The 16,038-nt window shown below is 37.1% G+C and overlaps 1 protein-coding gene across 25 annotated transcripts in view; it reads left to right on the forward strand.

The window, feature by feature from the left end:
• EPB41L3 (erythrocyte membrane protein band 4.1 like 3) overlaps positions 1 to 13,418 on the forward strand; it is a 208,975-nt gene extending 195,557 nt beyond the window's left edge. For 12 of the 25 annotated variants that reach the window (XM_016120918.2, XM_016120919.2, XM_036229872.1 and 9 more), the window contains 9 exons: positions 4,628 to 4,702; positions 6,187 to 6,906; positions 7,417 to 7,539; positions 8,183 to 8,566; positions 9,361 to 9,492; positions 9,987 to 10,085; positions 10,661 to 10,741; positions 11,012 to 11,128; positions 12,269 to 13,418. In XM_016120918.2, the coding sequence (XP_015976404.2) occupies positions 4,628 to 4,702; positions 6,187 to 6,906; positions 7,417 to 7,539; positions 8,183 to 8,566; positions 9,361 to 9,492; positions 9,987 to 10,085; positions 10,661 to 10,741; positions 11,012 to 11,122 (1,725 nt within the window). In that variant the 3' untranslated portion in view covers positions 11,123 to 11,128; positions 12,269 to 13,418. The remainder of the gene's footprint in view (positions 1 to 4,627; positions 4,703 to 6,186; positions 6,907 to 7,416; positions 7,540 to 8,182; positions 8,567 to 9,360; positions 9,493 to 9,986; positions 10,086 to 10,660; positions 10,742 to 11,011; positions 11,129 to 12,268) is intronic. The other 13 variants (XM_016120927.2, XM_016120932.2, XM_016120933.2 and 10 more) reach the window with 3 other exon arrangements.
• The last annotated feature ends 2,620 nt before the right edge of the window (positions 13,419 to 16,038 follow it).

Below are 16,038 nucleotides of genomic sequence, written 5' to 3' on the forward strand. Positions count from 1 at the left end.
GTAGCCACTTTGAATAGAAGTTTAGGTGGTAGCTTAGGGAAGTTAAAGTTAGTGCTGATAACCAGGGACTTTGGAAGTCGACTCTATTAGACTCGTTAAAAAAAAAGTGTTTTTTATTTATTAAATTCTGGGTTCATCATTGTCATTAGAGAATGACAATGATGAACCCAAAGAACATTAGTAGCTTAAAAAGGTGATACTTTGAACGTACCGTACTTTCCTCGAATGTCACTGCTTTTTTTGTGTTTAGTGCAGAGAAATTGCAGTACACACAAGAAAGGGGTTTTTGTTGTTGTTGTTGGAGTTGTTTTTGTTTTTTAATGATTAAAGGATGGAAACATGTCCTCTGCAGAAGAGTAAAGCAGTTTGGTTATTTAGACTGGAGAAGACCAACAACTGGCTTAGTAACTGCTTTCAAGTGTCTGCTAAGTTGTTATGCCGAGGCCGTACCTCAGTGATCCACTGCCATCACGAAAAGAGGAAATTGTAGAAGGAACTTGGCTAGATGTAAAGAACTTCTTAGAAACAAAGATGATTAACCCTGGTTGTCAAAGGTGCAGCTCTGAAAAGCTTCAAGCCCCAGAGGAAAAGAAGTCCTTTTGGAGTGTTCAGTGTTCTGCTCACTTCCCTCGACCTTAGGGCAGGGGGAGAGTGACCTAGGGGACCCCTTTGACCACTGTCCAGGACTCTTGATGACACCCAGATTTATAGACCAATCTGTTATTTTGTCCTGGAGAAAGCCCCACGAACAACCCAGAAAGTTTTTGTGCCCTAAATTCTTGCCAATTTGTATGTTTTATTGTTTGTTTTATGAAAAGCACAAAAGAGAGTTTTATCGTCTCAGCTAGGCATATACAAATCATATTTGTTTACAAATATAACCAAAGGTTTTTATTTTGGAGGGGAGGTATTTTTGTGAGTAAATTATTAATTTGATTTCATCCTCTTATTTATTTATCATGTCCCACTTTAAATAAATAGTAATTGACCAGTTTAGAAAGAAGTCCAATTATTTTTAAAAGGAAATATGTAATTTAATTTTTAAAAGTGACATTCCAAGTAAAGTAATACTGTTTGTATCGGGAGGTGAAAAAACTTCAAGTCAGTGACTCCAAGCCTAGTTGTATTTTTTTGGTGACATATAAATGTCTAATCAATCTACTATATACTTGAAACTAATAATAAAATAAAAATTTTAAAAGTGGTGGGAAAAAAATCTAATGCCCTCTGATTTTGAATGTGACCATGTTTATTCTATGGTGATTGGCTCCTAAGTAAATCTATTTCTATCAAAAGCTGCTGATTTATGAACAATTAGGAGAAAATTAGGAATTATAAATGTAAATAATGAGCTAGTAATGGTGATGATACTCTAAGAATATTATGTTTATTTACTATAAAATGGGAATTTTATTGCAAATGGTTTCAAGTTTCAGTTATTTGATTTAATAGCAAACAAATAGCAAGGATGACCCCAAGCAGTAGATAATATCAAATCCTCATTAACTTTTGAAAATAAACCCACATACAGTGGCCAGCAGACACAGGAAGGGTAGATGTATAGTATGTGAAGAGTTCCAGGTACATCTTCTGTGCACAAATATTTCCCATCAGAACCTTTTGTGATGTACCTGGATCCAGCCCACATTAGAGGTATATTCCCTTGTGGTTACTTGAATAGTAAGTTTCCAAAACCTAACCAAACTGCAGTTCCCGTTGGCACTTGTGCAGTGCCAGGATTGTTGTTTTGTTAACATGCCTAGTTTTATAGGCATATAAGCTTACTACAGTCAATCATCCTTATTCATAGATTTCATATTTGCAGATTTGCCTACTTGCTAAAATTTATTGTAACTCTAAAATCAGTATTAACAGTACTTTCAGTCATTCACAGACAGGCGCAGAGTTGTGAAAACTTCAAGTGGCTCATTGTCCACGTTCCCAGCTGAGGGTGAACAGGCAGTGTTCTGCTCTCTTGTTTCAGCTCTCATACTGTAAACAGGTGTCCTTTTCACAACCCATTCAGTGCCACATTTTTGCTTTTTTGTGTTTTTGTTGGTGAGTTTTCTGTTTAAAATGGTCCCAAGGCATAGTACTGAAGTGCCACTAAGCAGAAAGCTGTGATGTGCTGTGTGGGACACCAGGCGTGTTAGTTAAAGTGTCATTCAGGAATAAGTTAGAGTGCTGTTGGTTGTGAGTTCAATGTGAATGGAGCAATAATATATGTTAAATAAAAGGTTTTTAAGCAGAAACATAAAACAAGGTTATATATTGACCAGTTGATGAAAATATTATGACCAGAGGCTCACGGGAACCTAACCCTGTATTCCCCTAGAGGACAGTGGTTCAGTCTTCACTAATTCGTTGTTCACAGTGACTTTATGAATGTAACTACTATAAATAACTAGAATCAATTCTATTTTTGCATTTTTCTGCTTTCTGGTCCAACTCTACTTTTGCTCTTTCTGTCTTATATGGTCTTCAAATTGGTCAAAATAATGTATTCATGAAAGATCATCTTTTTATGGATAGGGAGAATTATCTCCATTTTCTGAATCTGACTTCTGTGATTTTCTATCCTGGCCTTGGGGTGCAATTCTAAGTGCATATTAAAATTATCTATGGGAAATTTTTAAAATACTGATGTCTGGGTTCTACATCAGAATCTGATTTAAGTAGTCTGAGTTGTACCCCATGCATCACTATTATTTAAAATCTCTTCACCTAATTCTAATGCACAACCCAGTTTGAGAACCCTTAGCCCAAGCAGAAATGAGTGGCACCGCTATATAGAAACCCTTAATTCCCCAAAGAGCAAGTACACCTCTGAATTTTGAAGGCCAGCGTAGAATCTTGTTTCCCAATTATGATATAGAGGTGAATGTTTAAGTTAGTAAACAAAATGATTGGGATACACATCTGACTCTGTTCTAACCCGTTATATATGTAAATGTTTCAGTTATCAACTTTTCTTTATCAGTACCTCTTCCTTTCTCTTTAGCTGAACTAACTGGATTGAATTGACCATATATATAATTTAACTCTTAAATCGATCCATTACTGGACATACCCAGTTCTGAATGCAGACAATATTGACATGTTTAGTTACAGACACAGACCTTTGTGAAATTAAGTGATGTCAGGTGACAGGATGTGCTGAAAACCACCATTTTCCTGCTGTTATTGTTTTTTTAAGCTTTCATCTTAGGAAAAAGTGATTACAATTAAAAAGCCTAGCAGTGGTATTCTGAAAAGTACCTATAATTTTGACCTTTCTTTCTTGTTTCTTAATCCTGTTTGAAAAAGAGGCTATGATTGAAAGTAAAACAAAAATTCACATTTAATGATTCTACATGGTAGATTCTTTATCAGTACGTCTTCCCTTCTCTTTAGCTGAACTAACTGGATTGGATTGACCATTTATATAATTTAATTCTAAAATGAATCCCATTAATTACTCTTTTCCATTACTGGACATACCCAATATGTCTCTTCCAATACCTTTCTCCAAATTGGGGCAGAACAGTGATATTTTTTCTTTTGAAAATGTCTTAATTTGTTCCTCATTTAAGGACATATGAAAACGATGTTATCAAAATCTGTCAGTAGGTTCTTCAGAAGAATATTCCAGATGCTCCCTTATAACCTCTTGTAGGCAAAGAATTAAATACAGTACTGACAAATTTGTAGACACACAGGAATTTTAAATAGATCTCATAAAGTTTTATTGTTAACAACAATAAAATTTATTTTAAAAGCTCCATTCTTCTAGAAACTTTGAACCTTCTGTTAATATTTTTTAGCTTCCTCTTCCAGAGTATCCTTTCCATCTGTGGGTCTGTACACTGTGCACAGAGATAGGCTCACTGAAATTATGCCTGTTTAATACTAAAGGAGAAAAAGTATATAGAAGGAAAAAAACTAGTTCTAACATATTTACCCTAATATTTCTTAATTTTGTATGTTAAAAATAAGCATAATTTGAAATACTTAGTTTTTCACTAAGATATTTTGAAACTGACTTTTTAAAATTATTCATGTTATAAAAGTTCATATAAAGCTATAATCTTGAGTATATTTTATGTTTATTTGTGGAACAATAAAGACTTAGTCTAGGCATAACTGGCTTTATTCAATTTAGTAGCTAATGCAGTGATCCATGTGAATTTCTTTCTTTATTAAGCAGCACTTAAATGGAGAATACGACCAAGTATTTGTCAAAAATAGAAGTGAGGCTTTATTCCTCCCTTAATGTTTTTAAAAAAATCTTAGCATTTTATTTTGATATTCACTTTTATGGTGCTGCAAAAGACTGATATAGACACTGTTCAATGTTAAGACACTATGCTGCTCTTTCGTGTTCTGTGTTTGTAGAAATGAAAAGTGTTTGAGTCATACAAACTCGAGTTTCAGAAAATCAGCTGTTACTTTTTGGAAATAGCTATTCAACTTTGAGGTGGTTTCAGACACTTTTCAAATTAATAAACAATAATTTACTTCTTCAGAAAAAAAAAAAAAACGAATGACTATTATATGTATAGCACAGTGAAAGAACTCTCATCCTAACTTGCCTTTTTGGAAACTGTCTACTTCCTCTTCTCCAACCCAACCCCCTTTATTCAAACAGACGAAAGAAGAAAGAGAGATTTCTGAAAAAGTTATATTTTTGCAGCAAGGAAGCTCTCCATTCCTTGAGTCTCAGGTAAAAAAGAAACATAAAGGAATTTTCCAAGAGGGAATTGCTCTTCAGATTTCAGTGTCATTAAAATGTCTTTAGTTTTTGTTTTTTTGTTTTCCTTTTAAAATTAACCTTGTTTAAAACTAAGGTAGGTATATCATTTTTGCTTAGATTCTGGGGATGGGAAAAAGGAATTTTCTTACCATTGTAGTTATCAGTTAGCCATCATTTCTTTATGGCTTTTGCTCCTCAGTGATTATATCTATGTGTGGTCTTTGAAGCATTATGATTATACTAATAATAATGTTTGAACTTTTTACTGTCTGTTTTACCCATAGAGTGATGCTAATTTAGATGATACTAGTTTGGATTTTGAAAGTTCTGAACTTGTATTGGTTTTCTCACTAGCCAAGTGCGATAAAGAAAATGCGCGAAGGAGATTCTGCAGGCTCTGTGGTTACCTCTCATCAAATCATTTTCCAGAAAACTGCCCCATCAACCCTAGAGGTCATTTTTCAATTCAATTCATTTAATCCAGCACCAACATGTAGATGAATCTTCTATAATCTTTTTTGTTAAGGCACACATATTTCTAGATTCAAGTTTTCAAATAATGATAAAAATGAAAGTAGAAAACATATCAATTTAAAATGTAAACCAAGATGCTCATCTGGTTTGACTTCTCTTTTCTCTGTAACCTGTTAGACTAGTCAGCTGCTGGTGACATCCTATTAGGCTTCCCAAATGGAAAAATTTTCTGACTATCATTTCTTCTGCTCTATTGGAACTAACACTAAGGAAAGTGGCAAAGAAAGTACTGAGATGATGACCTTTGATTGTAAATACAGTTGGAACGCTGTACCAACCACTATAGCCTGTTTGTAAGAGGCTCTAACAATGTCCCAACAGTGGGAAATGGAACTTTGTTACAATGTCGTCAATGCAGGCACACTCAATATTTATTGGCTAATAAGTGCTAGAGTAGATTTGCTCTCCTATATAAGGAAGTATAATTTACAAACATGGAAAATAATGTTCATAGAAATTTGTGGAATGCCGACAAGTCCTTTGTGAGAATAACATATACGAACTGTTAAAAGTGTTACATTTAATGTGGAAAACTATATTTTTGTGTCAACACAAGTAAAACTAAATAACTTGTACAGCTACTTCACTAATGTTATTTAATCTTGAAATATGAAATAATCAGACATTTAGCGTGAGATCAAATATATTTCTTGCAAAATTTACCAGCAAAGTATGTTTCTATTTAAAGAAATCTGAAATTGCAGCTCTACTTGCAGACCATATTCCAAATTGAAAGTTTTGAGTTTATGAATTTCAGATGAGAAGAGATTGCAGCCATAATTATTGGATAATGACACTAGCCTGTACAATCACATCACAGACCTCAGTGTAGCTCTTGCCCCAATTTTCTTAAAGGATTCTTAGTTTAGAAATGAAATACCATCAAAATTTCTAATTTAGCTTTTATATTTCAAATATAGGGCACAGAGGATTGGGTTATTGTAGACAAAATACCTACTGAGGTAGTTGATGGTGATTCGAGAAAGATTGTGACTTACAAAGTGGTGACTGTGAGCAGTAAAACTGGTGACATCCCCGCCGACATGTTAAGATTTAGTGCCATGGAAATGCAGAGCTTTGATGACTTGGCCCAAGAAATGCAATTGAAAGAAGAAAGCAAACAGAAAATATACACCTTAGGAAAATCCTATGATACTATGTCTGGAAAAATCGTTACTATGACCGGCAAAGCCAAAGAGTGGGAAAAGGGAGTGCAACCCTCCACCCTTGAAGCGCTTCAGAAAATGGAATCCGTGAAGATCATCCCTGCCATGACAGAGTATGAGGTCCCGAAGGGCATCGCTGATGAGAAATCCAAGAGGGGACCCGAGGTCCATACTCCGAAGCGGAGATTGTCAGAGTCCCTGGCTCCCATCAAGGAAGCCGAGTCCCGACGCCAGAGTCCTGAAGAGGAAGATCTCAAGAAGGCCCAGATGCTGGGGAGGGATGCGGCTCTGCGCACAGGCCTAGAGAGCGTGCGGTTCGGCAAAACCGAACAAGCCCCAGAGGGCGAGGCCCTAAAAGTGGGGCTCTTTGGGCCCAGAAGGAAGAGTCTGTCTGAGTGGAGGTACTCCCAGGAACCGGCCTTCACCGTCGCTACTGCTCATTACCTTTCCGAGTCGCCCGCGTCTCGAGTCGTGGTAACCAGTGCCTTTCGTTTGGGCCGCCGTTTCAGATTCCAGCATGGCGTTTTGAGGCAGCGCCCTTCCACCCTGAACCTTTCCGTTTCTCTCGCTGTTTTTGGCTTTATGTTCAGAGCAGCCAACCCGAGCTTTTTAATTTTTTTCATGGTTAAATCAATACCGCAGTCCAGCGAGCATTGAAACACTTTGTTTTATTTCCAGCACCCCTGTTCCCGAGGTGTGATGGTGGGGCTGTGGCTTGCAATGAAGGGAAAAAATGATCTGCTTAAATGAGCACTGCCCTAATCCTGATTAACTCTCTCCGCTTTACCAAACCAGAGCTCGTGGTCACCTCGATTTGCTATTTTATTTCTCATTCTTTTCAGTTTACAAAGTCTGTTTAGTAGATTCCTTCACCCTTCCTCCCTCTCTCCTCTGCCTACAATTTTGTCTAACCAGCTGTGAATGTGTATGCGCCTGCCTATGTACTGTTTCTGTGCTTGACTCTCCATTTCTTTGTCCACTCAGACTAAGCAGTCTTCTGGTGAAAAGCTCATGGATGGCTCTGAAATCTTCAGTTTATTAGAGTCTGCGAAAAAACCAACAGAATTCATAGGAGGGGTTACTTCTTCTTCTCAAAGCTGGGTTCAGGTGGCCTTTTGATTCCATCCTTGATGTTCCTGACTCTGCCTATTTGCTTTTATTTATATCTTTATGCCGCGCGTGCGTGCGTGTGTGTGTGTGTGTGTGAGCGCGCGCCCGCGCGCCTTGAATACCTCAAAGGTGCCTTCAGTTCTTTTTCTTTGTGTCTGCTTGGCATATCTGTCATATGCCTTTAGTTCCATTATAAGAACGTGCTTCAGATATTCAAAAGGCAATCATGCTAAGAAATTTTAATAGCATTTAATTTTTTAAAGTATCTCACGTCACCCATTAGGTCTAAGAAAGCAGCCAAAGCCAATATGAATGTGCTTTTGTTTTGTTTTGTTTTTAATTGCATTTTATACTGCATCGGGTTTTTGTGAGGGTTTTTTTTTTTTTTTTTTTTTTGTGAATATCTCATAGCAACAAAGGTTCAAATCTGTGTGTCGGGGCAGAGGGCAAACATCAAAGATTCTGGTGGGAGGAATGAAAGCTAATTTATGTTTTCTATAAGTGTTTCTGGTTTTAAGCCCATGGCACTGGCTTTAGGCATCCTGGTGAGTGACATCTTTTGTGGAGATTTTTTTTTTCCTGTTTTTTGACCTTTGGTTTATGGAAAGTGACGCTGACACCACAATCTTTTCCCACACAGAAAACAGAAACCAAGACTGGGTCCAGCGAAACAGACACCGAAACAACCCAACACTCCCAGCCACTTAGCACTGAGAAGGTCGTGCAGGAAACTGTGTTGGTGGAAGAAAGACATGTGATGAGTGTGCATGCAAGTGGGGATGCCTCTTACATGGCTGGAGATGATGTGGATGCTGCAGCACAGGCAGCATCTGCTGATGCTTCTAGCGTTAAAGGGAAAGAGGGCTCTGCTCTGACGGAGGGGTCTAAAGAGGAAAAAGGGGAGGCGGCCGATAAAGCTGTACTCGAACAGGAAGAAATGGCCACTGCTTCTCATGAGCCAGAGGAGGAGCAAAGTGTGGCAGTCCACGTTTCTGAAACTTTGGAACAAAAACCTCATTATGAGGTAACTTGTAGTTAATGTTACTTTTAGCACGAAATTAAGCAGATACATGAGTTCTTAAAATTTAGTTAAGTATAAAGATGGAACTAAGTTTAATTTTCTACTTTTTCCAAGTGAAGTTTGTTTTCCTCTTATTTCCATCTGCATGGCAATTCTGGGTCTCCATGCTAGTTTCCATCTTTTGGGTCACATTTAAAATATATGATGATTCTTAATAATGTATAGTTCCAGGAAATGGTTTCTACTCTCATTGTAATTATTGTAATTGGCAGTAAACCTGGACAATGCATATCCAGCCAAGATATTAGAAAATTTGATAAATTTATTTCTGATCAGTGTACTTACCCTGAAGAACCAAAAACCATGCTTATACAGGTATCAAATGCAAGAACTTTATTCTTTATCCTCTTTTATTGAGATTCTTGAAGTATTTGGGATTGGGAAAGGTTAATTTCTTATTATTCGTTTCTTCTTTGTAAGAAGTTATCAAATAAATGATTTTTAACCTGTTAAGGTTCTTTTATGAGATAGAACAAGGCAGATGTAAAAATAGTTTATTTCCTTCAAAATGTTTTCCTTTGCCTGGAACATTCCATTTAAAACACTGGAATTCTGGGAGACCGCTGGACATGTATCTGTTGTGTGCCTCACTCCCCAACTTACCCCTCACGGACTGTGCAAGCATTTATTTCATATGAACCTGTGCTGTTATATATGCACCAGGTGGGGAGGAAATAAAGCAAAACTGTGTTTGTGCAAATTCTAATAGCCGCTCTACCTACTTTCCATTGGTACAGTCATCTACTGTGAAGACAGAAACCATCAGTTTTGGCAGTGTTTCACCAGGAGGAGTAAAACTAGACATTTCTACCAAGGAATTGCCAGTCGTTCACACAGAAACCAAAACCATAACATATGAATCATCACAGGTGAGATCATCACAAAGACCAGAGCCCTGGCACTTTGTTTTACCCCATTAATGGCTTAGCGCATTTAACTCTAACTGTGTGATTTTTAATTTGTGAGACTCAGAGGATCCAGGAGCCAGACTGTCTCAAGTGTGATGCAATAAATGTAATTTTATTTCTGACTGTGTAGTAGTCTTCATATATCTTAAGCCAGTCTTCATATATCTCAAAAGGTAGAAAAAGGCTTAGAAATCTATTTCCCTAGAGATAGATACAAGAAAAATATTAGCTCCATCAGCCACTGCTGACATTTCTCAAGTCCCAGTGTTATTAGTGATGGTTAACTCTGGCTATGTTTGGTTCGGTCTTGTAGCAGTAGCTCCCAGATGCTGATTGAATACCACGGTGATTATGGGAAATAACTAAATCATTATAATGAACTAAACTAACATAGCAAACATCTGAAAAGGTGATGTAAATATTTGAGTGTGGTGTCTATTCCTTTGCTTGCTTAGGTTGATCCTGGTGCTGATTTGGAGCCAGGCGTGCTAATGAGTGCACAGACAATCACATCTGAGACCACCAGTACCACAACCACCACCCACATCACCAAAGTAAGTGGAGCGGGAACTGATAAAAAGTAAGGCCTTCTTCCAGGGTGGGCTGCATAACAAATAGTTATGTGACTATCAGGATGACAGGATAGCTGCATTAGAGCTTTCACAACTACTATATTTATGATGCATTTATCCTCATGTGCTAGTTTCTGTTTAGGAATATACATTCTGATACCCTTTGTTAACACTTAACTGTAATGCTTGACATGTATGTTCCAGAAATATTGGCTAGCCAAATCCAAAGATCTCTATTCTAGCCTCACCTCTGAAATAAGTGATTTAAAATAACCCACAGAATTCTGTTTCAATTCTTAAAGAATGAATGATATCGTAATAACTCTGAATGGTATCAGATGGTTACTAGACTTATCGGGGCAATAAGTTCATAAATTATATAAATATCTAATCACTCTCTTGTACAACTGAAACTAATATCATATTGTTTGTCAACTGTGATTGAAAAATTAAAGGAAAAAAAGAACAATGTTACTGAAAACTGTCAGCATTTTCCCATTGAACAATGATTATATCTCCAACTAGGAAAACTCATAATGCTCGTGTGTTCCTTTCAGACTGTCAAAGGAGGCATTTCAGAGACGAGAATTGAGAAGCGAATAGTAATCACAGGTGATGCGGACATTGACCATGACCAGGTAGCGTGTGCGAGACGGTGCATGCTCTGCCAGAGAGACAAACTCTCGTTGGCCATACTTTTCCCAGTGCTGTCTTTCTAGTCCAGCATGTAATCTAAACAGTTTTATGAATTAACTTTTCAGTATACAATGTACAATTTCTTTTTCAGTCGTTGTACCTCATTTGTAAATTGTGAATCTAGATCTAGCTCATAAGTCTCCACCTTGCTACTGATCATGCATGTTCCACCTCCTTTTTGTCTTTGCCCTTCTGTGATTTCCTGGGGATAGGCGCTGGCTCAGGCAATTAAAGAGGCCAAAGAGCAGCACCCTGACATGTCAGTGACCAAAGTAGTGGTCCATAAAGAGACAGAGATCACACCGGAAGATGGAGAGGATTGATCCCAGGTAAGAGGTGATGCTGATTTTCCAGGCTTGGCCTTGGCTGGCATGTGGCATGGGATGCTTTCCTCTCATACTTCACCTGACTCCTCCCTTTCCTTTCTTCTCTCACCGGGATTTGCAGGGCTGGTTACCAAGAGGATGAAGAATTGGTTGGGGAGGTGCTGGTTTGTTTCAGATTTGGAGATTACATCCTGTGGACTTTTGCATACACTGCCTGTTAGAGGATAAAGGAAAAGCAGCAGCTTTGCTTGCATGGTGTCACTGGCATTCCCTTTTAATCCATGCCCTGCACTCTTTCCATTAACCAGATTCGAAAGGTCGAATTTGATGTTATTTGTGCTGTGGCCTAATCAAACTATGGCAATTTCATTCTGAAAGGTGCAATTTGTGTATTCCACCTACTAGGGAAATAGAATTTTCTTTTAATGGCAACATTCCATTATAAGCTTTCTCATCAACTATATTTGGTTATAGCTTGTTTATGCTTATGTTTTGCTCTTTATTTTTTAATTAAAACTTGCACACTCCCTTTCATTTTGGATGTCTTATATTTTCTGTATTCTCTGGGTCAATTTTTTCCCCTTAGTGTAGTGTCGTGTCTTAGGAAGAGGCAAAATTGCAGTCTTGTGGCCCCACTTTCCTTCAGGAAGTGCATGCCTTTCCAGCTGCTGTTTGGGCAACATCATAAGCAGACAGCATCTTCTCTGTGTGCACAGACTTGTCACGCATACTAAGCTACCATGCAAGGACTCATGGCCTGAGCATCCCCAAGGGGCTTTGAATGCTGACTTCAACCAACGAGCTATTTGCACACTTGTCTGTCTGTGTGATGTCTCTTAACACTTAACATGTATGAATGAAAGAAATTAGTTCTCTAACATTGATTTAAGAAACCAGTTACCATATTCAAATTAATAAGGTAATTTAGAAGGTAGAAAAATTTATTTTCTCCAGTGAGCTTTAGCCACTTGAGTGATGTTGTAGCTATTTAAGACAAAACATACCAGTGACTTATACTGGTATATTACAGTATCTTGTCAAAAAGTGCAGTGAATAACCTGCAAGATACTTTTTTGGTGACCTCGATCTGAGGAAACCTCAGATGTTTTTAAATGAGTAACTGACCAAATCTCTTTTCTACAGGAATAACTTAGCCTGAACAGGAATCCAGTCATGCAAACCTTTTGGAAAACCAGAGCCTATATGGAATTCCCTCTTCTAACCCAACTGACTTGTATCTGCCAGTGGAAATTTTCAATCCAGAAGAACTGACCTTGACCAATAGTAAAGACACTGGCAGAGAGATCCTCCCATAATAAAGCAATCCGAATCAGCATCACTAAACTGATATTGCATGAAGCAACGATAAAATTACAAAAGAGCAGCATTTTTAATTTTCACAAAGTGTCTAAGTTTTCAGCTATACCTGCACGTTCATAACCAACAATATAAACCGTGATCTCATGTAACACATAAACACTCCATGCCTTTCATAGTTTATTATTAAAGTCTAAAAAAAAACAAAAACAAAAACAAAAAACAAAAAACCCTGCAATTTCTTAGGTGACAGATCTTTTGTTTACAGATAAATGAAGATTACCCTAAAATACTAGAAGCTGTCTAGGTCCAGTGTGTCAGGTTTATCCCAGATTAGATGTGCCAATAACCGAGTTTATTCAGTAAACAACTTGAATCTTGTACTTGTTTCATCTGGTTTTATTACTTCTCACCTATCAACAGTAATGACTCTCTGATCCTCTGGAAATATTTAATGCTTACAATCCTGCTTTGTGTATCTAATTTAATTCATTATAAGGTAGCACTGATTTTAGCATATTAATGTGATTTCTTCCTTGTCCGCTTTGGTCCGTGTTCACTCTGGAAAGCTTCCCAAAGTTCCTTAACAAGTCCTAAATATGTAAATTGTCATTATTTTGGGAAGGAAATCTGTATTTTTGTTAGTTTACAATATTATGAGATTTCACTCCAGAAAAAAACTGTTGAGTATCTATTGTTTTCTTCTTTGTTTCTTCTTCCTTATATTTTGAAATCGATTTTTTCTTATTTTACTTGAAAGTATTTTATTTCCAAATCTGGTCCATATTTACAACCTAGTTCAGAGCCAAGCCTTAAACTGTACAGAATTTCCAATGTAATTAAATGATTTAGTGTTTAGTTATAAATAGCCTTCAAAAAAAGATATATTCTTCACTACACTGTCTACTGCATCACACAGCCCATGGTGAATGAATGTTTCTGCATAGCAAAATAAAAATGGTAAATGCATTTAAAACTAATTCTCTGTGTAATAATTTCAGTATTTTATATGTTTATCCCAGAGGCAACATTTGCTTTATATCAAAAGCCTCATTCATCTGTATTGTAGAGATAACCTGTCTTCTTACAGACTAGTAAGTATATATATGGTGGTACAGTGTGTGGACTCTTCAAGGCATTGGAGATGAGGAACAAATTACATATATATAAATAAATGTTTGGTTGCCTACAAAGGCCTTAAAAAGTAACAAATGGTTATCACAGCATCTCATTTTCAAAGTTTTGATTTTTTATAATAGAGGCTCTGCTACAAAACCAGTGTTTCTGGGTACTTTTAACCTACCAAAGAGCCACCTCTCTCACACACATCAGCTCCGGAACTGAGCAGATTTCCTGGTGCATATGCTATGAAGACCCATGCAGCATGTTCCCAAAGCTCCATATCAGACTCCTCACATGCCAGGGACCGAGAATAAGACTTACTGTTACCAGCTGCCAGCCTAACACCTAAATGTACATGGCATTTCCTATCATGTCATGCTTTACATAACTTTCTGATTTTTTTAACTCAATTAAAAAATGTTTTTTTCAGAAAATTGTTATATTTGATATTTCTTAATCTTATTGAATGAGTCAAATTCTTATCACTTATCTCTGAAGATGTTATCAAGTTTATCTTACTGTGAATATTAAGTATTCATTTTAGGAACTGAAACATCATTTTAATTATGTTTGAAGCCAATCAAAAATGTGTTGAGAAAAATTAACTTTATTGATAGGAAAATGATTAAGCAGCCTCCCAAGGATGCCTGCACCTGATCTGCTTAGCTTGTGTTCATCAAGTTATACCCATGTTCACTGTTTTAAACCAAACCAATATTTTTGTGTTTCTCTGTTCTCACCAGTATTTGCTCATTTATTTTTATAAAATTAATATATTATCAAGGGAGTTTACATTTTCAGCTTTCTTTTTTTCTCTGTTATGCTCCTAAGAATTTTTCCAGCTTCCACTCACAGTTATGTGGGAGTGCCAAAGCTACTCCCACATATTTGGGTATTTGTGACAGCAGTACCCCATTTCTAGTACCAAAATCTGCAGCTGCTTTTTATTGCTATATAGCAAATTACTACAAAATTAGTAATTTTAAACCACACACATTTATTACCACACAGTTTCTGTAGGTCAGGTGACCAAGTATGGTTTTACCGTGTCCTCTGTAAGGCTGCAACTAAAGTGTCGGCTGGGGCTTGGATCTCAACTGGACACTGAACTGAGGGAGGACCTCTTCCAAGCTCTCCCTAGCTGTTTGCAGAATGCATTTTCTCATTGTTGTGGGGCCCTTGGCAGTTTGCTTCTTCAATGCCAGCAATGGAGAGGGAGACTCTAAGAATATGTCTCCTAGCATGACAGAGTCTTAAATGACATAACCAAGGGAGCAGCTTCCCATCACTTTTACCATGATCTGTTGATTAGAAGCAAGTCAAAGTTTCTGCTTACAGCATCAACAAATTTAAAACTTAGATTTAGAGATTAGTCAAGCCCTATCTAACATTCCCTAATTCAGTAGTTTTAAAGCTTGATTCTACTAACATATAAAACTGTATTGTGGTGGTTGTGAAAAAGACCTACATTTTCAGAAACTGAAGAATTCCTCTTCAGTAGCCACTTGCCTCACAGTAAAGAAATGCTTCTCAATTTGCTCTAAGATTCGGGCCCAGGGTCATAAGAAAATAAGAATTTACATCCTGTCAAAAGGACAGAAAAGCACATTGCACATCTAAAGGTATATGGACCAGCATAAAAGCATATAGTAGTTCTATGCTAATCACAAAGGTATCTGCAAAACATAAGTTATGGAGTCACCAAGCAAGAACAACAACAAAATCTACATGATTTTTTTTCTGGAGCCATAGGGTGAATTGCTGAATCCAGATAATAGCCTTCATTCAGGTAAAATACATCCAGTGGAACTGCAATGGAGCTCAGTCTGGGCAGTGAGGCCTCAGCTTGTGTGGACACGTCCCGCTCCTTCCACAGCCCTGGGATTAATGGACGGAACCACAGTGATACTGAGAAACCCCAGCAAGAGAAATGTGGTTCGTACGAATAATGTGAAATTTCATGTAGTTTCACTCTCTCAGAACTTTCCGTTTCCTTGTACTCTATATTTCTTTCAAATTTCACAGAGCCGCCTTGGGTATAGCGAGTTAGATCATATACCTCATAGGAATGCTCAGCCCACATTTTAAAACAATTGCTGTAATCTATTTCCTTCATTGTGTCAACATTTTTCTAGCACATCTGTTAACACTATTTAAGTCAACATCAACTCTAGCTCTTTTTAAAAACATGGAGTCTAGAACATGGATCCAAAATTGCTTACATACGAAGTTACATACCCTCCTTTAAATGTTTTTTGTTTTGTTTTGTTTTTTATCTTTCTCACTATGGTAAATTAACCATGTTAAAAAGTGTTTGTCTTGGATTGCCATAGAAGTAGCCTTGTGTTTTAATGGGTGTTTAGTCATTAACTAAAATTGGATAATTCCATTTCTTTAAAAGTACATTGTTGTGGTAGGCCATTGGTGCATGTAAAATTTTATTCTCAGAAATGACAATTCATTTTGACAGATAG

The sequence above is a fragment of the Rousettus aegyptiacus genome, unplaced genomic scaffold (assembly GCF_014176215.1).
Source record: "Rousettus aegyptiacus isolate mRouAeg1 unplaced genomic scaffold, mRouAeg1.p scaffold_m13_p_12, whole genome shotgun sequence".
Lineage (NCBI taxonomy): Eukaryota > Metazoa > Chordata > Mammalia > Chiroptera > Pteropodidae > Rousettus > Rousettus aegyptiacus.